At 42.6% G+C, this 24480-nt stretch overlaps 1 protein-coding gene across 1 annotated transcript; it reads right to left on the bottom strand.

The window, feature by feature from the left end:
- Positions 1 to 6405: 6405 nt before the first annotated feature.
- On the bottom strand, positions 6406 to 15301 carry LOC138685694 (uncharacterized). Its single transcript, XM_069785461.1, has 2 exons — positions 15200 to 15301; positions 6406 to 8065 (listed from the first exon to the last, which is right to left on the bottom strand). The coding sequence occupies exons 1-2, from the start codon at positions 15297 to 15299 to the stop codon at positions 7026 to 7028; spliced, it is 1140 nt and encodes a 379-aa protein (XP_069641562.1). The 5' UTR covers positions 15300 to 15301; the 3' UTR covers positions 6406 to 7025.
- Between the last annotated feature and the right edge of the window lie 9179 nt (positions 15302 to 24480).

Genomic DNA, 24480 nt, shown 5'->3' with positions numbered 1-24480 from the left:
ATATCTGCTGGTACATATAGATTTCCCAAAGGGGGCTTTCACCTCTGCTACCCTTCTTAGACCCCATTTTTACGTCCCTGCTGGGGCCTGGGCCACACGTACCTTCTTGTGTGCAATGTGGTAGCTTCCCTGGAGTCCCTGAAAAGGTCTCAGTCTGCAGCCATGTCCTGTCCCATCCTCTCCCTTGGCACCCAAACCATCCAAGGTGATTAATTTCCCTTCGTAGGAGTATTATGATGAATGGCTGGCACAGGGCTGGCTTGGTTCTCCCATTAACCCCACGGCCACTGGTGACCCCAAATACTGGGCTCAAAATCATGAGTCTCAAACACAGCAGAGGTGCTGTTTGGTTAGCCATATTGAAATATTATATGGTTACAGTGACCCTGTCCCTTTGCATTTTGTGGTGTGCTTTGGATATAGATAGTGCCTTTAATTTCTGAAAATGTTAACAGGATCAGTCTGCTGTCCGATACAGTCACAGCTGCCATTTACTTGGGCTGTCTTTAAGTGCTTCCTAAACAGTCACTCTGATACTACATTAATTCACTGAGCCTAACTTCAACATCTTTTTCTGTCACAGAGCAGTATTTCTTTACTTGAAATTCCGTTCTTACGGGATTTGGGGGATTTTTTTTTTCTTTCTCTTTTCTACTTAAAGACTTTCACTCTCAAGTGAGACACAATACCAAATACAGCAAGGAACAAATTTGTAATTTGTTTGGGAATAGCAATCACTAAACTAAATGAATGTCTGACTCTGGGGGTTTATTTTTGGATGCCTCTAAGCAGTCTGGAATTTGGACCATAAGTACACATCCAAATATACCTGAGTGATTCAGTAATTTATGTTTGGCCTTTGAAATGGAATGCAGCACTTGATGAGGTCTGGGGCACTATCAGATGGACTAACCCATCTAATCTGATTAACTACCCCCATACATCATGCTCTTTTCTATTTTGTCCTTCCAAGTGGACATTTCCCCCTCTCAGTTCAGATGACTGCTTCCTCCATTTATCTTTGACCTAAATCATTTTGCAGAACTGGTGAGACAGCAGTCACACAGGTAAACTGGCATGTGTGTGGGGGAAGGAGGTACAATTTCAGTATAGGGATAGTGATAGTGATAGGCAGCTGGAGATAGTAATGACTAACCTTGAATCAGAAATGGATATGGTAGTTTAGCCTGTATGCTTTCATTAGCACACCAAATTATGAGAGCTAGTCAGATGTTTTCTAGTGACATTTTATTGACAGGAAACGATTCATGGAAAAATCAATTCTTTGCATCTCTGGAAAATCTTGATTTTGGCACTTCCTAGTATTTAAGAATTAATTAAATATTTAATAAATTCAGTATTTATTTTAATTAATTCAGTATTTAATAAGAAAATGTATGCTGGGTCTGGTTCAATCTGAAGCAAAATTAATCTTTTCACTGAAACGACATAAAATATTTAAATTCAAATTGGTTTAAGAAAATATTCATAGGCAATTTTCTTTAGTTCATTGCTGACTTAGTTGTAGTTTGGGTCCCTTTCTCTCTTATCAGCCACGCTCCCTGAAGCACTATATTCTGCATTATGCAGTGTGTTTTTGCTCTGACCAAGCTATGCATTGTGAATCAGAAGACTCACATCATTACTATCGATGCATTTCAAGAGAGACAATTTCACCATATAGCCTGGCCCAGAGAGAAAAGAGGCCTCACAGGACACCCATACAAGGGTGTCCTCATATCAGAAACACAGCTAATGCTGTCCTTGTTTAGAAAACCTGCTTGTAGGAATCTTGAATTTAACTGAATTTTGGAACTTCCACCCTGTAAAATGTATTTGTATTCTGAAATGATGTCATAATCTGGGAGAGTCAGGCTGTTGATGCAATATAACTTTCTTTGCAATAGAGTCAGTCACAAATCATCAGAATATGCTATTAAAATTTTGTTAGTTATTCCTTTGGATCCAATACTGAACAATTCCATCAGGAGTGAACAGTTCCAACATTGTTATTAGGGCTTTTTTGTCTTTTTGCTCTGATCATTAATTAATACTACTAAAGCTAAATTTCATCTTCCATTTTTATCAGAGCTATTCAATAACGTGCTTTAATTTTGAATGACCTGAATACATTACTGTGGTGGCTTGGCCCTGGCTAGAAGCCAAGCTCCCACCCAGCCGCTTGCTCACTCCTCCCGACTTAGCAGGGGGGACTGAAAAGGGGTGAGAAAATAGGAAAAAAACCAGAGGCAAAATGAAGTGCCATGGTTTAAGCCCAGCTGGCAACAAAGCACCATGAAGCCACTTGCTCACTCCCCGCACCCCCCCCCCCCCCCCCCCCCCCCCGGTGGGATGAGGAGAAAATATAAAGAAAAGCTTGTGGGTCAAGACAAGGACAGGGAGGGATCACTCACCAATCAGTTATAGTCGTGGGCAAAAACCAGACTCAACTTGGGGAAAAAAAATCAATTTAATTTCATACCAATCAAAACAAGGATAATGAGAAGTAAACCCAAATCTTAAAACACCTTCCCCCACCCCTCCCTCCTTCCTGGCTTAACTCCACTCCTGGTTTTATCCACCTCCTCCTACCGGCACCACAGGGGGACGGGGAATGGGGGTTGGGGTCAGTTCATCACACCTTGTCTCTGCTGCTCCTTCCTCCTCAGGGGGAGGACTCCTCACTCTTTGCCTCTCCAGCGTGGGTCCCTTCCCGTGGGCTGCAGTCCTTCAGTCACGGCCTGCTCCAGCGTGGGCTTTCCCATGGAGTCACGGCCATCTTGGGGGGTATTCACCTGCTCCGGCGTGGGCCCCTCCCCGGGCTGCAGGTGGGCATCTGCTCCCCCGCTCCCCTCCATGGGCTGGGGGGACACAGCCTGCCGTCTCACCACGGGCTGGGGGGGCATCCCCTCCTCTGGCGCACCTCCTCCCCTCCTTCCTCACTGACCTCGGTGTCTGCATAGGGGTTCCTCTCACATCCCACTCCCCTCCCCTGCTGCAGGTTCCCCTTCTTAAATATATTCTCCCAAAGGTGCTACTGCTGTCGCTGACGGGCTCAGCCTTGGCCAGAGATAGGTCTGACTTGGAGCTGGGGAAGCTTCCAGCAGCTTCTCACAGGAGCTGCCCCTGCAGCCCCTCCCCTGCTACCAAAACCCCACCACACAAACACAAAACATAGACAGGGAGATCCTTTACCAATTAACATACCAGGTAAAAAAAAAAAGACTTGATCTGGGGAAAGTTAGCGTAATTTATTGCCATTTAAAATAAGTATTTGATTACTGATTTAGGTAGTGGGAAACAGACAGACATTAACCCAACATCTCTCCTCCCCCCTTCCCAGGCTTAACTCCACTCCTTGACTCCAGACTCCTCTCCCTCCCCCTTGCTGTCACTGCAGGCCACATTCAGCCCCTTCAGTGAGGCAAGGAGCGGCGCAGGGTGGTGGTCTGTCAGGACAGGGTGGTTTCTCTCTGCTGCTCCTTCCTCCTCACACTTTTCTTCTGCTCTGGCATGGACTCTCCACAGGCTGCAGAGAGTACCAGCTCCACCATGCAAGGAATGGCCCCGTACTCCCACTTCATGTACCGCAAGGGTATTTCACACTTGCGTTTAGCTGGAAGCGTGCACTTCTGTAGCCTGTACAGCACTAGCTCTCCTGCATTCTGCATCAGAAAATTCTGCCGGCTCACCTGGCAAAATTAGTACATTTATCAAAGGGTATGGATTTTTATAAAATTAAACCAAGAGACTGGCTTGTGAATTTAAACTTAGCAGTTGGATCTGTAGAGATGTTAAGTGCATGTAATATATTTGTTAGAAGAAAATGCTCTATAACGTCCTTCACGCATGCTGTCCTTGAACGCAGTGTTGCAGCTCTGTCTTAAATCCTACAGGATGCTGTTTTGCTTAGTATTTTTGAGTGTACTTCACGAACAATATGAAGTCAAAAGGAATCCTTCTTTCACTGTCAACAGGTCCTGATCACTAGTCAAGAGCAGGATTTGGTTCAGGTTGTGGCAAGCAGGTGATACAACGTGAAAAATGTGTGCAAAAAACTTCACACAGCAGAAAGGATACACAGGGACAAAGGAAAAATTGCATGGAGGGCAAGGAGGGCTGGATGGACTGAGACCCACAGGGCACAGAAAAAAAAAAATAATCAGAAACAGAGTGAGTCAGAGGCAAGAAGAATGAAATAATTTCATTAATCAGGAAAGACTCCTTGTCCTTATCCGAGGAGATTCAAACCCAGACTGGAGCATGACAAAAACCAGGTTTTTCAGATGAGGTCTGTTTCAGAAGGCTGGGAAACTGGGCCTTCCCTCCTTCAAGGAGTGCCACAAGCCCCAACTGCACATTCAGCCCTCCTGCCAGCCAAAACCGGTGTGCCAGCGCAGGTGATGTTACATAACTATCTCACAAAAGGGAAGTTAAAACTTTATTATTATCCCATTTTCTTAATACTGGAACTGCTTCCACAATTATACTATTAGCTTGAATGAAGACAAAAGTGCTCATCCATTTACTGTTGTCCTCAAGAGGGAGAGGGACTTTGAAACAACTTTATACCAGCACAAGGGCTAATGAAGGCTAATGCTCCACGCTGCTTGCCTCTTGCTAAATACATATTTCTGTAACATTTCCACCAAATTATATCTACATATTCCTGTGTTGGACTCTGGAAATCAATTCTAACTTGATTTCAGGATGTCAGTCATGGGTTGGACTGTGGCAGCATTTAATCTGCTGCTCTAGCCACCTCAGAAATAAAGTTGGAAAGATTTTGTTTTCACCTTGACTTTGTTTTGTTTTCTTCTTCCAGATACATTTTGTTCTTGCCTATATTACAGCCTGAATAGGAAGTAAGCACATGAGTTAGCTCATTTTGCAGCACTGTGAATTTGATTTTTTTCTTTGTTGTTTTGCATTTGCTTATACCATTTATAAGACTGATAGCTCTGATCGCTGAAGTGCTCTGAACTCTGAGCAGACAATCAAATCTGCAACTTTCATTTTACAATCTCAATTAGAACTCAGTATTACCAATCAATTAAAGAATAAATAGAGATGTGCTGACTCATTTGGAAAATTAATGGTGTTGGCAGTGAGGGAGAGTGGACAGAGCAGGTGTTTGATGTCTGCCCTTGAGTAACTAAACCACTAAAGCTGGGATTGGATTTGAGACCAGGTATAATGTCTGAAACAAAAACATTTTCTGGTACACTGGCTCACATCAGTCATATTCCAGCACTCACTCAGATTTAAGCCACAGTGCCATAACAATATTTTTCCAGGTGGGGAATGCCTAGGCTGATTATTTTGGAAAACAACTTGCCTGAGGGTATTTTCTCATTGCTTGCATACAAGGAGGAACATTATCTATGTCATGAAAAAAGATACTTGCCCAGCCATGAATGGATATTAAAAAAGGGAACAGTTCTCTTCAGCAATATTTTTCTCTTTTTCAAATATCAAAATAGTGATGTATTTCTGACAGGCCAAATTCTCAGGCCACACTTTGATTAGTCCTACTGGAAATCAGCTCAATAAGATTTGACAAGACTTAGGCAGGAAACGAACTTCCATGAAATGTAAGAAATTAAAAAAACAAAACCCCCCAACCAAACCCTCCTCCCCCCCTCCAGTTCTGAATTGGGGTAAGACACTCTTTTTCATACATTTGTCCAAAAGATGTAGGAACTGGAAACATTTCACTGTGCTCCCAAAGAGCCTGAAGGTGAAGACAGTCCTCAGGTTATAGGAGACCTGAAATAAAATTCCAGATCCAGCAGTTACTTTGGTTATTTATACAAAGTGAAATATCTGTATCATTATATAATTGTCGCAGCCCAGAGATAAGGTTTGCCTGTCACATCTTAGGAAGTGTCCACAGCTACTCACTCTCTCTGGCCCAGCAGCTGAAGGCCCTCAGATGTGAGGGATTTGGAAAGACCCCCTCCATGCAGCCAAGCTGCTGCTGGGTGTCACATCCCAAGGTTTGAGTGACTCAGGTTCGTGGATATCCTTTGTCAGAATTGAGGTGAAATGACACCAGGGGAGTTCAAACAACAATCAACATTTATTCAGCCAAGCTAACCTTGCCAAAGTACAAGTGAACTTATCAATATGAACCCTGCATGACGTCATTAAGCCACCATTTGAACGGAGAAGGGAGGTACAGAAAAAGAAATGGAAAAAGGAACATGAAACTATATCAGTAAACTGTACAACATGTGCTAACCATATGTAAGCCTTACTTATTTGGGGATCAATTCAGAGAAGAAAATAAGGAGACCCCCCCCCCATTGAGTCACGAGGTTCAGAGTAGACCCCATTGCTTTCTAGACTCCTTCTCAAAGAGGAGCCCAGGGGCAGCTGGATCCACTCCTAGTCCCAGACTTGGTCAACGGTTTATGTTTAAAGGGATGAAGTGTAGGGACTGTGGAAAGGAGGGCGGGGAAAGACACAGAGAGGGAAAGGAAGAAAGGGAGAAGAAAAGGATTTCACCGGTCTTGGGTCCAGCGTTGGTGCAGCCAATCTAGAGATCCAGTTCCAGAGGGCATGCCAAGAACTCATCCTCCCTTCTTTCATACCTAAAGGGTCTACCACCGTAGGTGGGAACTTGGCATCACTGAGCAAGTGCAGCGTGAGCTCAGGAATGCTCCAGAAATGAGTTGGTGGTCTCAACATGCGCAGTTCACATTCCTGGGATTCTATGGAAATGGGTTGGTGGGCTTGGGGGGGTCACTGGGGAGTTGCTTCTCCATCCCTGCAGGCATGACCGCTGTCTGACCTTTCCTTCTGGCACATATGTTGTGCTTCTTCTCATGGTTGCTTAAGATAAGGAAGTGTGGCTTTGGAGAAGCATGGTCCCACCCCCCGCGGGGCCTTCTCCTCCAGCCACATTCTCCTGTTCACACAACTCCAGCACTTTTACAGAGACTGATTTCTCCACCAAAGTTCTTTAATGAATGTTTGAGACATTGGCTGTAATTTGTCAGATTGTCACACCACCCCATGACTCAAACAGTCGCTGGACTTTGATTCTTGTTCATATCATCTTCATCTGTGGTGATTTTAATATAGCGGACAGTACGAGAAGAAAGAGAGCTAGCTGAGGATAGTAAGCAGCTAATCATACATCTTACTATGGCAAGGCCTACTATTAAACATATAAGTCCAATTAATATCGTAAGCGCAATATTTACAAGCCATTTCCCCCATCCCGTCAGTCCCAAGGATCCCAAAATGGAATGTAGCCATGAGTTTGGACTCTGGCCGTCAAACCAGTCATCTCGTTGCATTGCACGGAAGAACTCCCTGGTCTGGTCGGCAATCTCCTTCATCTTGGCTCGTGCTTCTTCAATGGAGGTTGTGGCGTCGTGAATGGTAATACAACATTCAGATTCAGTCAAGTTTAACATACCACACACACCTTGTTCTTTTAACAATAACATATCTAGGGCTAAACGATTCTCTAACGCCGTTTTTGATACTTGTTGTACTTGCAGATTTAGTTCCCCAAAGGCATATCGGGTCCAATTACTTAACACATGTACTTGCCAAGTTAGGTTTTCTAGCACCCGCTGGTGCTGAATATACCCAGATGGTGCAAAGAATACTTCCAATACCTTCTGTCCCCAGGTATAATAATCGGGCTTTTGAATGCTTTGAATCCACTCCTGGGTGCTACTTGGGTCATCAAATTCTCTTTTTTTTCTTTGAATAGGTGGTGTGGTATATTCAAAAATTCGCCTGGGGCACACAGTAGGAATTCCCAAACCACACCGCAATCCAGCCTGTTTGACAATGTTCAAGTGCGAGTACATTTTCCCATCTGAGCACCCCCAGACAGTCCCCTCGGGGGCGGCATACAAAGCGTTCTGACAAGTAGCTGCATCTCCCTGCAGTATTTCATTATCCCCTCCCACCTTATGTCTTGGGAAGTGGTTAATGGGAATTCCGCATTTTATCCAGATATTAACATTATTGGTGATCTGATTACATTGGCTATCTCGGTTTTGGTATCCAAAATTAGGATATCCCCAACAGGTGCACATATCTCGAATTAAAGTTCTAACTTCCAAACTGACCCATGTTTCAACGGGATTGCCGGCACCTGTGGTACAGTCTATAATGTGGGTACAGTTTAACAAATGGGCATTACTGGGGTTGGGCATGCCCATGAATTCTTTCTTTAGTAAGTGAAGAGGTTGGTTTTTTAACATGTGTTTCACTGACCATCCCCAAGCAGTGTGGGTGTTATTCATTAAAAGATACTGTCCCTTCACGTCAGGTATGTGAATACACCAAGCCGAGTCCCATCTTACATTATATTGTAATTCAAAAGGGGTAATTTCCAGGTAAGTGGGCCAAAAGGGCACTAGATTACAAGATATATTGTGGTAGGAAGGGCAGCCTGTTATTCTCCACCAGGATGGAGAAGGTGGGAATCGTCTGGAATAGGCTTCCTCGAATCCCGGAGGACACGACGGGCTATGACTAATACCGATTTCGCGACTGACCTCCAATCTCCATCGCTTACAAGTTTTGTTTATTAAGTCAGGCCACCCTGTGTCCTGAGGGATCTCATAGAAGGCTGCTTTGTCTTGCCACCATCTGCCAGGGGAGGTATAATCACTTTGATACTGGTACTCAAATGGAGCATCTACTAATCCTATAATGCCATTGCTGATATTATATTTTCCAATATTAAGCCTCATGGGTATCAAACCAAATCTAATCCCCTGCTCGACAGAAGTAGGAATCTGAATACAGATACCCTGATCCGTTCTATTCCAGACATGTATGAATCCTTGTATCACTTCCCAAGCTAAATTAGAGGCTCCTTCTCCTTGTCCAGATGCACCAAAGGTAAGAAAGGCAAAGAAGAAGGAGCTCCAAATCATCTTTCCCTGTTGTACCTTAAGAATATTACAAACAAAATCAAACAAACAATACAGATAATGGCCCACTCATCAACTTAAAACTTGTCCTGCGGTGGGCTTCTGATAACCTGCAAAATACATACAAAGATAAACAATGATTAGAGGGATGGGACTGGAAGACATGTCAAGCAGTGCTGCTAGTGGTTGCGATCCAAGAGGCTGAGGTGTACCCTGTGAGGTGCTTATGCAATTTCTACGAAACACCCTAGTACAGGCCATATGCAGGGTGTGTTACCTATTATGGATGCATACAAACTAACCTTAAACTTCAAGCTCTCTTGACCAGAACTACTCCGCCTGTAATATATTAAAGCATCCGTAGATTAGTAGAATGTGCTTATTGTTTGTGAAAAGGCTAGTAAGTTTATAGCGACCTCTTGCTCCTGTGTGGTGTCAAAGGAACATTGCCTGAATTTTGTGGTGAAGGAACCACATCTTAATCAGGTAAAATAGCGACCTCTTGCTCCCGTGTGGCATAGCTGCTGCTACAAGAACTCCGACATGGTCTGCTGCCAAGCTCCCTATGTCCTCCCCCCAACTCAGGAATCCTGGGAAGTCAACACAGCATCACTAGTCAAAAAGACAGAAGTAACAAAGACGTAAGCCAGCAACCAAGCACTGTGCAAACACATTCTGATCAGCCACTTGACATCGGAACATCTTTACTTCAGGACATGAAGACCCACCTAAAAGGATGGGACAATCCATGGGGTATTGATATGATGCTCCTTCCCATGGGCATCAGTTGCTACCCATGCATATTTGTTTAATGACGTGGTTAGAACAAGGGGTACTGAGCCTACATTAGGCAGTTCTACTAATACCAGTTGTCCAGCATAGTGGAGTGAGCATGCAGGGTTTTTGCCTTCTTTTGTCCCTGGAACAACAGAAGGAGGTGTGGGACAGAACACCAGGAGCTGGAGGAGCCATTTGGCCCCCACCGGCTATTGCTTCAGTATACTGCTTCAGGTACTCACAAGGCCCATCCTGGGTCATGGGGCCTTGGGGCTCGTTTTAGAAGTCGGTTTGCTCTCTCCACAATACCATTAGCTTGCAAGGGGTGTGGAAAACCCACTGGATTTCCTCACCCGTAGCCCATTCTTGCACCACTCCAGCAGTGAAATGGCTCCCGTTATTGGGTTTGGGTAAACAGCTAAACCATACTTTAAGACTTCTCACCGTATTTTCTCCTGTTGCTCTAGGTAGTTTCAGCTTGTGTTAGTCCCAATACTACCTCAACTCCCACTAACACATACTGTTTTCCCTCTGATACCCAGAAGGGGCCAATATAGTCAATTTGCCACGTTTGCCATAAACCTTTGTTTGTCCTTAAATGTAGGGGTTGCTCTTTTAAAGGGTTTTATTTTTCCAAATGAACTTGACATTGACTGCATGCAGAAATAACGGTGTTGCATAATTCTCACGTAACGGCCCATCCTCTATAATAGCCTCTTTGTACAGGTCTTTACTCACTGAGCGGCCATGCTTCACATGCAGCCACTCCAGCACATGTTCTCATTTCTCTGTTTCGCTATCAATGGCGAGACTGGCTAGATGTGTTAAAGAATCTACCTGGTTATTTGGGAGGTGAGCCAGGTTATCTCCTGCCTGGTGTGCAGCAACTCACCCTACCAAGAAAGATCTCTGCTTGGCAATTCTCAGTATTTCTTCCCATTTGTCTTGCTGCCACACCGGCACTTGGTTTACTTTCCATTGGTTTTGTTCCCAAAACAGTAACCATTCAGTACATCCTTTAAACTCTGCACAGGAGTCAGTATAAATGCATAATGGTTCTGTCGTCTCAGCTTCCTTAATGACTACACTCCACACAGCGACTAACTCCCCTGCTTGGGCACTGCCCTCTCCCTCAGTTATCACACGCTCTCCTGAATCAATATGTAACGCTACTGCTCGATACTTCCACGTCTTTCCTTCCCTTTTTGCGGAAGCATCAGTGAACCACACGTTCATTAAATGGGGCTTAAAAGAGGGAGCCACTTTGATGTATGATGGAGGGGGTTCTGTATGTGGATGATCAGAAGGGGGATCCTGTATTTAGAGCACTTTGGGTGTTCCTTCCTCTATCTATTGTGACAGTAGTAGTCTAACTGGGTATACCACTTCCTTACTGTTTCTCATTGAGCTACTCCTACGTGGGAAGGAGTTCCAGCCAATATTGCTTTCAGGATCTTAAAGGGCACTTGCAAGATGATGGGCTGCTGCCTTATCATTCCCTTGGCTTCCCGTAAGGCTAGGTTAACCACAAAGAGTCCTTTCTCCCAAACTGAGTACTGTTTTTCAGCGTCCTTAAAGCTACATGAGAAAAACCCTATAGGACAAGTAGGACCTTCAGGTCCACGCTTCCATATATGGATAGATAACCCATGAACTGCGAAACCCCATTTTATGTGGAGCAGGTCTATGGGATGTATAGGCCCTAGGGGCTGGTAAATTCCTGCTTCAAATATTAATAACTTCAGAGCCTCTTCATGGATGGGTGTCCAGTCCCAAGCAGTTCTTTTATGGGTTAAATCACATAAAGGGTGAGCTATGATACAAAAGTCAGGGATGTGTTTTCTCTAGAACACTAGCAAGCCTAGGGCATGCTGCAATTCTTTTTTATTTTCAGGCATTTTTCACTTGTTCAAGGGTGTACAAGGTTTTGGGAGGTACACACACAGTCTCTCCTTTCCACCAGATACCTAAAAATTTTACTTCAGGTGATGGGTGTTGCTACTTTTCGGCAGCAATCTGGAGCCCTAAATTCTCTAAGTGGGTAATGATTTCTGTCTGGTTTGCCCCACTGCAGTGGAGTCTGGTCCTCCAATTAGCATATCATTGATATATTGGTATACTCTTACTCCATGTTTAGGAGTTATCTGGTTTAGTTCCTGGGCTAATGCACAGTGAGTGATGGTTGGCGAGCGGCAATAGCCTCAGGGAAGTCATGTAAATGTATATTGTACACCTTCGCAGATAAAGGCAAAGTGGACCCTATCTGCTTCCTGCAAGGGAAACATAAAAAACATGTCTTTCACATCAATGGTTGCTAAAATCTGGTGACCCCGTTCTTGTACGCTTGCAAGTAATTCTGCTATATTGGGGACTACAGCCGTTAACAGGCCAGTACTGGCGTTCAAGCGTCAATAGTAAATTATCAATCACAACTTCCCATTTGGCTTGTAGACCAGCCATACTGAGGAATTATAGGGTGGGTGTGTAGGAATAACTATCCCATTCTCATAACTCACTTATCACTGAAGTGATCCCTTGCTCCCAATGACAAAGTGTAAGGTTTGACATTGACAATCTTGGATGGACGAAGAATCAGCACCAACTGCAAAGGCCTCCTGGAGATCATGGGAGACCTGAATTTCCATTCTCTTTCCTTAAGAGTCTACCCACACCCAGCCCTTTAAGAGGTTGAGTCCTAGAATACTGGTGGGTAGAGGACCTAGTATCATAGTCACATCAATGGGGGACAAATCCCCTGGCAGCCAGCATTTAACTTCAGCTGTTTGCTGTGGTTGGGAGCTTCTGAAAACACCTGTGACCCATACCTGCTTTTTATCTGCAACTATTCCGTTGCGGTTACCAACATCTGCCCAGAGTGCCAACATCTGAGCACTGGTATCAATTAAAAATGTTACTGGGGTGTCATGACCTGATCAGCAAGCTACCCTGGGTAGTGCAGGAGGTCCTCTAAGTTCAAAATCCGCTCAGAGTAAATTAAGGTGAATCCACGCTGACCAACCAATCAAATTATTTATTGAGTGAAAACAGCAACAAAGTATATATGTATCGGCCAGAACTCTTGTTATTGCTGCCTGCCAGGTAAGTCAGAAGGAAAGGAGGAGCGGGGGGGCTAAAGTTTACCTGCTGTAATCTTAATTCAGTATTCAAACTTTGTAATACATAACTCTATGGGTGAACTATTCAAGTAACTACAACATACAACTATGTATATTAAGTGAGGTAGATGCTGTGAAAAGAAGAAAGAGCAAGATAGAGAGAAAGGAGAAAAAGGGAGAGAGATCACTACCCTAGGATCCAGTGACGTCTTGCAGGTCTGGTTTCAGATGTGATCAGTGGTGGGCACACTCTGCCCAGAGTCCCTTTTCATCTTATATAGTCTCTGGTTATCGGTGTCCCTCCCAAAGGAGAAGCATTGTTGAGTGTGCGCAGTTGTTCGTCTAGAAAGTTCTCAAGAGTTCCAGAAATGGGTCTGGGGTACTTGGGTCGTTGTCTTGTTTATGACCTGAGTGTAGTCTCACATTGGCGCAGGCGCAAACCTTTTGTGGTTATAGGGAGGCTGATGCAGGAGGAGGCACTGCCCCGCCTCTGCAGAACCCATCTCTTTCTGCTGTCAACTCTCTTTTGAGACAGCTCCTCTAACACATAAACTATTTTTGAAATACACCAACAGAGTTCCCAGAAATCAATCCATGACAGCACCCTGTGGCTTAAACAGTTGTTGTCAAAAGGTCTGAATCTTCTTCCTGGGTGGTGATTCTCACATATCAGATAGAAGGAGAAGATAGAGAAGACACTGAGGAAAGCAGATGAGTAATCATACATCATATCACGCCAATGCCTATCATTAAAAACATAAAGCCAACTAATATCATAAGTCCAATTTGTGCTATCCATTTCCCCCACCCCGTGAGTCCTAAAGATTCCAAAATAGATGTGATCCATGATCCAGGGGAATGTCCGTCAAACCAGTCTTTTGGCTCCATTGATTGAAATAATTCAGCTGTTTGATCAGCAATCTCTTTCATCTTTGCCCGGGCCTCTTCAATAGAGGTTGTGGCATTATGAATGGCAACACAGCATTCCCCCTCGGTGAGGTTTAACATTCCACATACACCCTGTTCCTTTAACAATAACATGTCTAAAGCCAACCTATTTTGTAGGGTCATCTTGGACACTTGTTGAACTTTTAAGTTTAATTCTCCAAAAGCATACCTAGTCCAATTACTTAATAAATGTAGTTGCCAGGTAATGTTTTCTAAGACAAACTGATGTCTTTTGAGGGTTACATATGGAATAAATATGTTTTCGAACATTAAGTGTTTGCCCAGCAGTATAGTAATCTGGTATACTGACTCCATGTACTGCCCATCCGGGTTGTTCTTTAGGTGGTTCTGCCTCTTGACATGCTCTTTTTGCAGGGGCGGAGAATTTGAATACTCTTGAGGGACATAATGAAGGGATCCCCACTCCACATTTTAATCCTGCATGATATTCTAATGTTAAATAGGAGTAGAATTTCCCATCAGAACATCCCCATGCTAACCCTAATGGAGCTGGATATATGCTTGTTTTGCAATTGTAGTTATCAGTGGTATTTAATGTAACGACTTGCGGCTTAGTATTCAGGGCTGTCCCCTTTATGGGATAGTGGGTGTGGGGCAGCCCGCAATCAACTCCTCGGGTGAGGTCAGTTGTATTGCAAGATTTATCTTTATGTTTCCAGCACTCAGAAGGGTAGCCCCAGCAAGTACAGATGTCACAAATTAAAGTTCTGATTCCAGCTATGAACCAAGTCTCAGGAGGGTTTCCAGGTCCTGTTTTACATGTAAGTATTCTGCTACAATTAAAAAAGGGGCTTTCTGAGGTTCTAATAGGTGGGTCAAATTTGGGATCCACAAAAGTTTGTCCAAAAGTAGACTGAGACCAGGCCCACATAATATTGTGGCCATTTCTTGAAGATACATTTGTTGTATTTGGAAGCTGTATACACCAACTGGGATTCCATTGTACCATATAGTTGGCTTCATAAAAATCAGGTCTGGTTAGGGGATCAAACATGGGATCCCAAGGGTAGTGTCTGCATGGTCGAGTGCCCCCAACCTTCTTAAAGGTCAAGTTAGCCTTTGGTAAAGATCCATGGCTTGAAGTGATTAGGGGATTCGACCCACCTATTAGGGATAAGAAAGTAACATCAAGGGTTGGGATTTTAAATTCACAAGCACTGTGATATAGTGATAAATCTTGCTTCATACTGGGGGGAGTTTTCCACTCTTGATACACAGGATCACTAATTGTTGGGAGATCCTTCCATTTTACCAGTATTTGTTTATCTATCCAGTGCACTGTCATGTATACTGGAGAGACAGCATTTCTCATTTTAAAGATAAATGACAAATCCACTGGTATCATAAAAAACCTCAATCCTTCCTCAGCTGCTCGAGGTAAGGAGACACATAAACCTTGGTCCTGATGTCCCCACAGCCTAATAAAACCTTGAATTATTTCCCAAGCGAGGTTTGGTGACCCTCCTGAGGTAGCAAGGGTGAGGAAAAGGGTCTTCCAAAACAGTGCTCGCGGTGATAACAGATACATGTTACAAGATACAACAAGGTAGTAACCACGCAAGTTATCAAAACACTTGGAATTAATATCCATCTCAGACCCTTCTATTGGTTTCTCCTTCATCTTCCAGATTGGACCCCAGAAGGGAAAAACAAAACAGAACTCAGTCTGACAAACCAGTCACTAAAAAGGAATGATCCACCTGATTGTATGTTCTTTCCCATGGACATCTGTAGCCACCCAGGCATAAAGGTTACGGTGGGTCTTTAGGGTTAGGGGCACTTGCCCCACAGTGGGCAGTTCCACCAGGACTGGCTGACCTGGATAATAGAGAGGCCTTGCTGGGTCTTTGTCCTCCTTTCCCCTAGGCAGCATAGTGGGTGGTTTTGGGCAAAAGGCAGTAAGTCAGAGACAGCTGACCTGAGTGTAGTCTCACATTGGCGCAGGCGCAAACCTTTTGTGGTTATAGGGAGGCTGATGCAGGAGGAGGCACTGCCCCACCTCTGCAGAACCCATCTCTTTCTGCTGTCAACTCTCTTTTGAGACAGCTCCTCTAACACATAAACTATTTTTGAAACATACCAACAGAGTTCCCAGAAATCAGTCCATAACACCTTCCCAGATCCTCCCCACCCATTCTCCAAGTGGATGTCCGGTATCCCATTAGAAACTCCCTTCCAACAACGGAAATCCTGTCCATGATGCTAATTAAGATCTCGTGTCCTAAGATTAGAGTGACTCAGGTTCGTGGATATCCTTTGTCAGAATTGAAGTGAAATGACACCAGGGGAGTTCAAACAACAATCAACATTTATTCAGCCAAGCTAATCTTGCCAAAGTACAAGTGAACTTATCAATATGAACCCTGCATCACGTCATTAAGCCACCATTTGAACGGAGAAGGGAGGTACAGAAAAAGAAATGGAAAAAGGAACATGAAACTGTATCAGTAAACTGTACAACATGTGCTAACCATATGTAAGCCTTACTTATTTGGGGATCAATTCAGAGAAGAAAATAAGGAGACCCCCCCCCATTGAGTCACGAGGTTCAGAGTAGACCCCATTGCTTTCTAGACTCCTTCTCAAAGAGGAGCCCAGGGGCAGCTGGATCCACTCCTAGTCCCAGACTTGGTCAACGGTTTATGTTTAAAGGGATGAAGTGTAGGGACTGTGGAAAGGAGGGCGGGGAAAGACACAGAGAGGGAAAGGAAGAAAGGGAGAAGAAAAGGATTTCACCGGTCTTGGGTCCAGCGTTGGTGCTGATAGAGATCCAGTTCCAGAGGGCGTGCCAAGAACTCATCCTCCCTTCTTTCATACCTAAAGGGTCTACCACCGTAGGTGGGAACTTGGCATCACTGAGCAAGTGCAGTGTGAGCTCAGGAATGTTCCAGAAATGAGTTGGTGGTCTCAACATGCGCAGTTCACATTCCTGGGATTCTATGGAAATGGGTTGGTGGGCTTGGGGGGGTCACTGGGGAGTTGCTTCTCCATCCCTGCAGGCATGACCGCTGTCTGACCTTTCCTTCTGGCACATATGTTGTGCTTCTTCTCATGGTTGCTTAAGATAAGGAAGTGTGGCTTTGGAGAAGCATGGTCCCACCCCCCGCGGGGCCTTCTCCTCCAGCCACATTCTCCTGTTCACACAACTCCAGCACTTTTACAGAGACTGATTTCTCCACCAAAGTTCTTTAATGAATGTTTGAGACATTGGCTGTAATTTGTCAGACCATCACACTGGGTACTGACTCACCTGGGCCATGAGAGAGTGAGGCTCAAGTCCGGTCACTAATTCAGGCAAAGCAGGCAGTGATCATGCACTGCCCACATTTTGGAGGCACCTGGCCTCTGGGTATTGACGTGTTGCTTAGAGATATGGTTTAGCAGTGGTCTGGGTAGCATTAGGTTAACGGTTGGACTTGATGATCTCAAGGGTCTTTTCCCACCAAAATGATTCTATATTTCTATCTTGAGGTGCCCCACTGTGAGTTTATTGTGAAGAGCAAGCTGTCCTCAAAGAAGAGTTGTGAAAACCGTTGCTACGAAAAGATCACTTTTTAAAGAGATCACATTCCCTGATGAAATGTCACGCTGTCAGAAAATTCCCAAACATCCATAGTTGCTGTCCTTGGACTACAGGACTCAAACCACAGTATAATTAATGTAATTTAAATGCCTGTCTTTAAATCCATTCCCAGCCAAGTACAAAACTGTGGAAATGTAAACATTTATCAAGCTTTTTGGTGGGGGTATTTGCTGAGACACATCTGCAGGTACCTTCTATATTGGTACAGTAGCAAGGACTCATTATGCAGATACATCAGGGAGCAGCACCCTGTGGATGCACTGAGTGGGTGATGTTCTCGCTCCAAAAACCACAGGTCCTCCTGGGCAGTGACACTAAATTCCTGCAAACTGCATGATGCATTGAGTCACCAGCACTGTTCTAAAGGGAGCAAGGACAAAGAAATCCTCACATATCCCTTGCCGAAGCACCACTGCACTGTTATGCTATATCTCGAAGTCCTTCACACAAGCTGAAATGAAGACAAGATTTGCCTTTTAGCACATCCTGGTGGCTAGCACACAGGGAAATTAGAGAAAGAAGTTGAAACAGGAGCAGATAAGGGTCATAGATGCACTTTAAAGAACTTAGGGTTTATTTACCCCACATATACAGAAGGAAACAATGGAGGTAGCCTTGGAAAGAAAACAGTCTGTGAGGTGATAGGAAAGAAGAGACCATAAAAAATACAGTACAGTTGTACATGCTCAGTATAACTACTTTCGCCCTCTGGTATCCCAGTGCTCTACATATAACTCTTATAACCCAATCCAATCATGCTTCTTAACAAAAGGACAGTTACATCTCCTAGCAGCTAGTAACAGAGATGTTGAGAAACATCAGTAGTTTCATTTTATTTTATTCTGTTAAATTTTCTGAAGTGAACAATACTGGCACCTATTAGCAAACCTCTCCAGAGGGATCACATACTTAAACCCATGCATCCTAGCTAAAAGATACAATTTTTGATACCCACTAGACCTGATGTATATGGTGCAGGCATCCAGATAGAAAGGATCTCTTCCCCAAAATAAATAGACAAATTTTTGCTGAAAATTCCAGTTTTAAAACAGAACTATCCATTAGGAAATGGCACTGCATTGCCCCTTCATACTGTTTTCCACAGGTTATATAGTGTCCTCCATCCTTGGTGTGCCATCAGAGTACTTCATCAGTACTCCAGTTATGATGTCTCATGAGAAATGTAGCCTGATTGAGAGGTCTGATGAATACACAAAAAGAGGAAATGTGAGGATTTAAGCGATATCTGTGATGAACTACTATAGCAACTTTTTCCACTACAAAACTTGGTGGTAGAGATAACTTTTCTAGCCATTGGAAAGCATACTTTCCTTAGCAAAAACACATTTTCATGTCAAATTCTAGTTTCAAACAAATAAATTTCATCAGCTGTAGCTGCAAGTCATCACTGTTTGGCAGAACTCCTTGCTGGTTGCCTGATTCTCTGCATATCTGTGTTACTCATTCCAAAGAAGAACTAAATGTTTCACTTGGGCAGAGACTTCCAACTAAAAAGGTTAATCAAATATAGGGGAACAGATTGCAGGAAAACAGAATGGATAAATTGGCCACACATGACTAAATTCTGCTTTAGAGTTTGCTAGGACTACTGACAGCAGTGTCCCCATTCTTATTCAGCTGTAATTTAGCAGACGCTGGCTGTTAGTACTTCAGTGCTACAGATGCTTGTATAAAAACCTCATTAAATTTAGGGTGTTTAAGGTAACTTTTTGGTGCATGGAAAGGCCTCCTAATGGGTTTCAAAGGGATGCTGGATTTATCGTATTTTGAAAAAAGACACCTCAGAAATGGAAGTTATGAACATGTCATCTGAAAATTATGGGCCTTTCTTGCTCATAAAATAAAGAAACCTCATTTCTACATACTGAATTTAAAACAAGGCATCAGTCTACACTGCCTTGAGTCTAGTCTGCAAATAAAAGAAAATAATTTCCCACAGTGCATATATTTAACAAACCAAATTGTATAAACAGAATTGCTAATGGAGATCCCCAGGCCTGAAGAAACCACAAGCAACGAGCTGAACACAGAACACTTTGAAAGTAACTTTTTTTTCCTTCAAAAATGTTAGGTGAAGAACACCAGCATCATTCACCATTAGTCAGCAGCGCTGAACACCATGGGGATAAGGACAGTTGCCTTCCAAGCTCCTGTCTGTAAGGCTTTCCTGGCAGCCTGCGCACTCCTGCCGCTGCCATCACCCACACACAGCTTTGCTCAGCTCATACAACTTCAGGGTTTTATTCTGGTTCATCAAATTCACTTTTGCCCATTCTTAACATTGTAGAAATGAACTAGGTGGTCCCTCAAGATAGTGTGCATGCCCGGTTACTAAAAATCCGTAATAATTTACGCACGCAAGTCCCAAAGTATGTTTTGGGGTTTTTTTATTTTCAAGTGCAATTTTACTGTGCAACCCATCTTGTGGATTCCTGGGGTAGGACTGTATGTTTTAGTGCTCCCACATCTCTTTTTCCTGGCAAAGACAGTCTTTCCCAGTCAGGTACGTTAATTTGTCTTCTCAGCCAAATGCAAACATCATCTAACTTCTCAGGTAAAAACTACTGCAATTCAGGACTGCAAAAGGTCATTAAACCAGACCTACCCCACAAAGAACATAGGTGCCAACTGACAGGAATACATGCCATGAAGCTTCTGACACCCTCTCCTTCACATAAGATCCTAATTACTCTTTTTCTGCTATGGTATTGTCATCACAACCTGTTGCTCTTCAGCTCCAAGAAGGAAGACACATACTGCTGTGCAGAGCTGCTCTTCCCCCCACCTGCAGCCCGAGGGAGGGAGAACAGCAAGGGAGCTGAATGCAGCCCTGCTCACACTATAGCTGCATTTACCCGGTCACATTAATCTGGTGGCAGGGGGGGACACTGTTTTGGGGGATTTTTTTGTGGGTTTTTGTTGTTGTTGTTGTTTTGTTTTTTAATGGTTTATTAGTATTGATGTTTCTGTAATATATAAATCTGGTTTTAGTTAGCCTTTATATATGAAAGGATGTTTGGAGAAGGGACAAATGTGATTACCTGTCACAGTATAAATCCTGCCCTCAGTGAGATTAAGGAACTGCTGGTTTTCCACATGGCCATGGGCATCCGTTAAACAGAGAGTCTTCTGCCAGCTTATGAAACTGTGTTGCCTCATCTTTTTGGTCAAAAGAGTAACACAGCTGGTGCTGATCCTCCACTCCCTGTCTCAAAGTCACTACAGATGTAGTCCTGAGCCGTGTACCAGCAGATGCTTAAATGCATACAGCTAGTGAAACAATTATTCTAAGGCTGTAATGCATTAACAGGAATTGTACCAGGCTCTAAAGAATAGCAGACAGTCACTGCTAGCTCTACACTGTAAGCCATATGCCAAAACTGTAGAATTACAATTTTTTATAGATGTCCAACCCTTGGTCTGTGAGCAAGAGGTATAACGATTACGATACAAAGACAGTAACAAGCTTAAAATGCAATTACAATCCTAAAGGGATCTGAAAAAAAAAAAAGAAATCTTAAAGACTGGATGCACATTTATAATTTCTTCTGCCTTTGCTTGTGTTATGAAATATTTTAAAGAGGGGCTGAGGCATTCTGTTTTAATATGTGACTGACAACAATGACCCTTTCTTTGCCCTTTTTCTTGCATCTTGGCTAGAATTTCTTAGGAGGAATCAGTGCAGATATTGTATATGTTAACTTAATCTAAAGCAAGGATTTAAAACCAGAAAGCCTGCAATGTCTTTGGAAAAGTTTTTGTCAGCATCTTCTTAGTCTGAAGGCAGTTGAGGGCGCTGCTCAAGGAGGGAGACAAAACTTCTCAGGATGCATGAGCCAATTCTTAATACTCTTACATGGGTTTCTGCAATTTTCATGCAATTGTATCGTATCTACACCTTGCATTATCAAAGTCACCCAGAACTAGATGGTGCACAGCAATGAATGGAATAAAATCCAGGGCTTTTTAAAGCAGCTAAAGTAGTTAAGAGATTCCTGAATATCTTTAAGCAGATTTTTCACTGTCATTTTGAATTTTATGGGGCTTTGAATACTATGGATAGATCATCTTACGGATGCTTCTTATATTTATGCATGGAAGCAGGTAGCAGTTTGTCACTTTGTATAGCATTTAAAAGTAACAGGTATTAACCCTGATGCAGGTATCTTATTTATAGAGAAGTTTATTTAAATGCCACTGTTTTAATCATCTTTGTCACTATTCTTAAATTGATCATAAGCCAAAGCCCTGGACTTAAACAATGAAATCAAAGAGAAAGCAATCCATTATAAGCACCTTAGAATTAAGAAATTCTAAAGTTGTAAACAAATTTGAAAAACAAAAGTATTATAGAAAGGAAAGGAGTCTCACTTTAAGTTTAGAGTAACAAGAATATGTGAGAAATTACCATAACATAGTATGGCTGCAGAGAGTTCAGAAAGTGCTGAATGTGGTCAAATGAGGTAAATTGTTCATTGATACAACTGTCGAGGAGATTTATGTTTCATTTTCTTGGAAAGAAAGAAAAATATTCTTTCATTTATTAAGTGTTAATTCACAGTTCCTTTTCCATTCACTTCTGTCAAACACACGCCCTGGCTACATTATGCTGGTTTGTCATTTCTGATTACGTATCTCATTTGATTATCTTGATATTATCATTTCTTTGAACTCCTATATCACTTTTTTCTGAGTATGAAGTAGAAGACATCTTTTACAAAAGAATCATTTTATCTTCTCTACTGTGGACAATTTTTAAAAATATTATTTTCTTCTCAGTTTGAGCTGTTGTTAAAGAGGTCTATCAATAAAGCAATTTCCCAGTGATTTCTACTGGTTTATTGTTGCAGGTGGTCCATGCCCTGGTAGTATTTTCAATCTGGTTTCATCTATTCACTGTGAAATGCCCAAATGAAACTGTTACAGTCCAGCTTTTCTAATCCTAAACCTCAAACATGCTATTGATTCTTTTACAGTTAGGTATTTATTACAATCACCCAAATGATGTAATATACTCAAAGAAACCATGAGTCAATCAGTTTTTCATCAATCACCTCCACTTACCCATATCCTGAAGAGAAAGAGAGAAATAGAAGAACGGAAACTCCACCAAACCTTCATGGAAGGCAAGAAGGAAAAAAAAACAAAACCCAAACCAAAATACTGTCATATTCCACATTGTCTGATGAAAGCAGTGCTATCTCCTAAACTTAACTCTTTTGAGAGTTAAGGAGAAGATCCATTTTTTCTAATCATTCAGAATATCTTCTGTCAGCTGTGGCAGCCACTGAATCCTGAATACATTATTATCCTGCTAGAAGGAATGGTGGATATGGAAGGGAAAGAGAGAGACAAGATCTCTTGAGTGTTGTCACCTGTTTGGAATACATGAATCCATAGTTAACCCACACAAATATTTCCGAATTCCTTCTGCCTTGCATGCAGGTTGTACACAGTCTCTCTGGGAATCCATACTGAACATAGAAAGAAGGATCTTGGCAGCTTTTGTAAGAGGATCAAGTCTGACTTCTTTGGGCTTTTGGGCTGGAGGCTTTGGCCACTTGGACAGAGCCTCCACTTCTAACCCTACTGTGAATTAAGAAAAGTTTCCAAATACCTAAGGCAGGAGGTCCTTCAGGGACTGCAGGCAGTACCTTTCATCCTCTATTTCAACCTGTTTTTCCTGCAATTCCACTTGCTCGCAGGGAAAAGATGCACTCATTTCTTCCAGCTTTCTGTGGATTCTCTCTGAAATGGAGGGATACCAGGAACTAGAGTTCCAGCCTGACAAAGATGTATTTTGTTACTGACACTATAAATATATGTAATAAAGGAATGCTACTCATTTCCTGACTTCAGTTAACCAGGAGAGATGAACATTACATGGTGCCATATATCATCACTTGTAAAATCAGTGTCCTTTGGCTCCACTCCATACAGCTGGAGGTAGTTTCACTTGCACCCTGTCTGCATACAACTCTGGCCTTCCAAACAAGGTATTTTGGCACACTTTGAAGCACCCTTGAAGGAAGGTTAGTATGGTTCAGCTGTTTTCTTTTTCTGCCTTTAAAAAAAACCCCAACAACAACTAGGAATCATTCATAATATCTGTAATAACACCTAGCAATATAATAACATCTAGAAATACTTATCAGAGAAAAATCACTTCAAAAAAAGTGGAGCATATGGTTTGAAACTCTGCATTCCACAGTGTTTCCATTAATGTTTATATTTCCACAGAAATTGTCTTAATAAAATTTTCTCCAGTCTCTAGCTACACATACCCATCATAAAATCCTAGGGCTGCTACAGTGTCCTATGGAAGCTATTTCTCAGCATTTTAGTGATCTCTGGAGAAAAGAAGAACCATGCGTGCTAGCTGATCAGATGATGGCTATGAGCCCTCAATGCAGTATGGCTGTGAGAAAGGCCAATGTTATCCTAGAATGTATCAGCTGAGCTATCTGAGCAGAAATAAGGGAGAGGAGTTACTGCTGAGCAGATCCCTAAATGAGGAAATTAAACAACAGGAGCATCCTTATGTTTCACTAATGATTAATCATTTAACCTCCGTGATATCATGACCTGGTCGTCACCCCGTTTTCTGACCTTTTTGCTGGAATATAGTACATTTTGGTCTTGCTCAGAAAAAGTGCTTTTAATGGTGTTTGGCATAACATGAAGGGAGAAGCATAAAGAATAAATGAGTGGAAAGTTCATAAACTTGCTTGCATGCGTTTCACCTGATCTACGCCAAGATCTAAATAAGTTTAGAAGGTTTACCTGTTTTCACAGACAATGGAATAAAGAATGGTTGTGAAAAAAGATCCAATTTTAGAACAGACTTTAACTACAGCATGTTAAATTACATCCATTCTTTTCAGGTGACAGTAGTTTAACATTTGACAGTGAAGCTCAGACCTATATCCCTGCTCTAGTATGTCCCTGACCAACATGCTTCCATGAAGATTACCATAGCCTAAATGAAAAAACTACATATAGACCAAGCACCAAAGGAATAAAAATAAAAAAATAATTTAAAAAAAGGCAAAAGCAGAAACCTAGCATATACAAGGGCAAGATGAAAGGAATAATAAATAATTTC

The sequence above is a fragment of the Haliaeetus albicilla genome, chromosome 1 (assembly GCF_947461875.1).
Source record: "Haliaeetus albicilla chromosome 1, bHalAlb1.1, whole genome shotgun sequence".
NCBI lineage: Eukaryota > Metazoa > Chordata > Aves > Accipitriformes > Accipitridae > Haliaeetus > Haliaeetus albicilla.
This window is presented reverse-complemented; position numbering and strand designations above follow the sequence as displayed.

Excerpts from the sequence above, each read along its gene's own strand:
- LOC138685694 (XM_069785461.1), bottom strand. The coding sequence starts at position 15,299 with ATGTATCTGTTATCACCGCGAGCACTGTTTTGGAAGACCCTTTTCCTC. Across the intron at positions 8,066-15,199 it reads CGCTTGGGAAATAATTCAAG|ATATGTGCACCTGTTGGGGA; the intron begins GTTTTATTAGGC and ends CTTTAATTCGAG.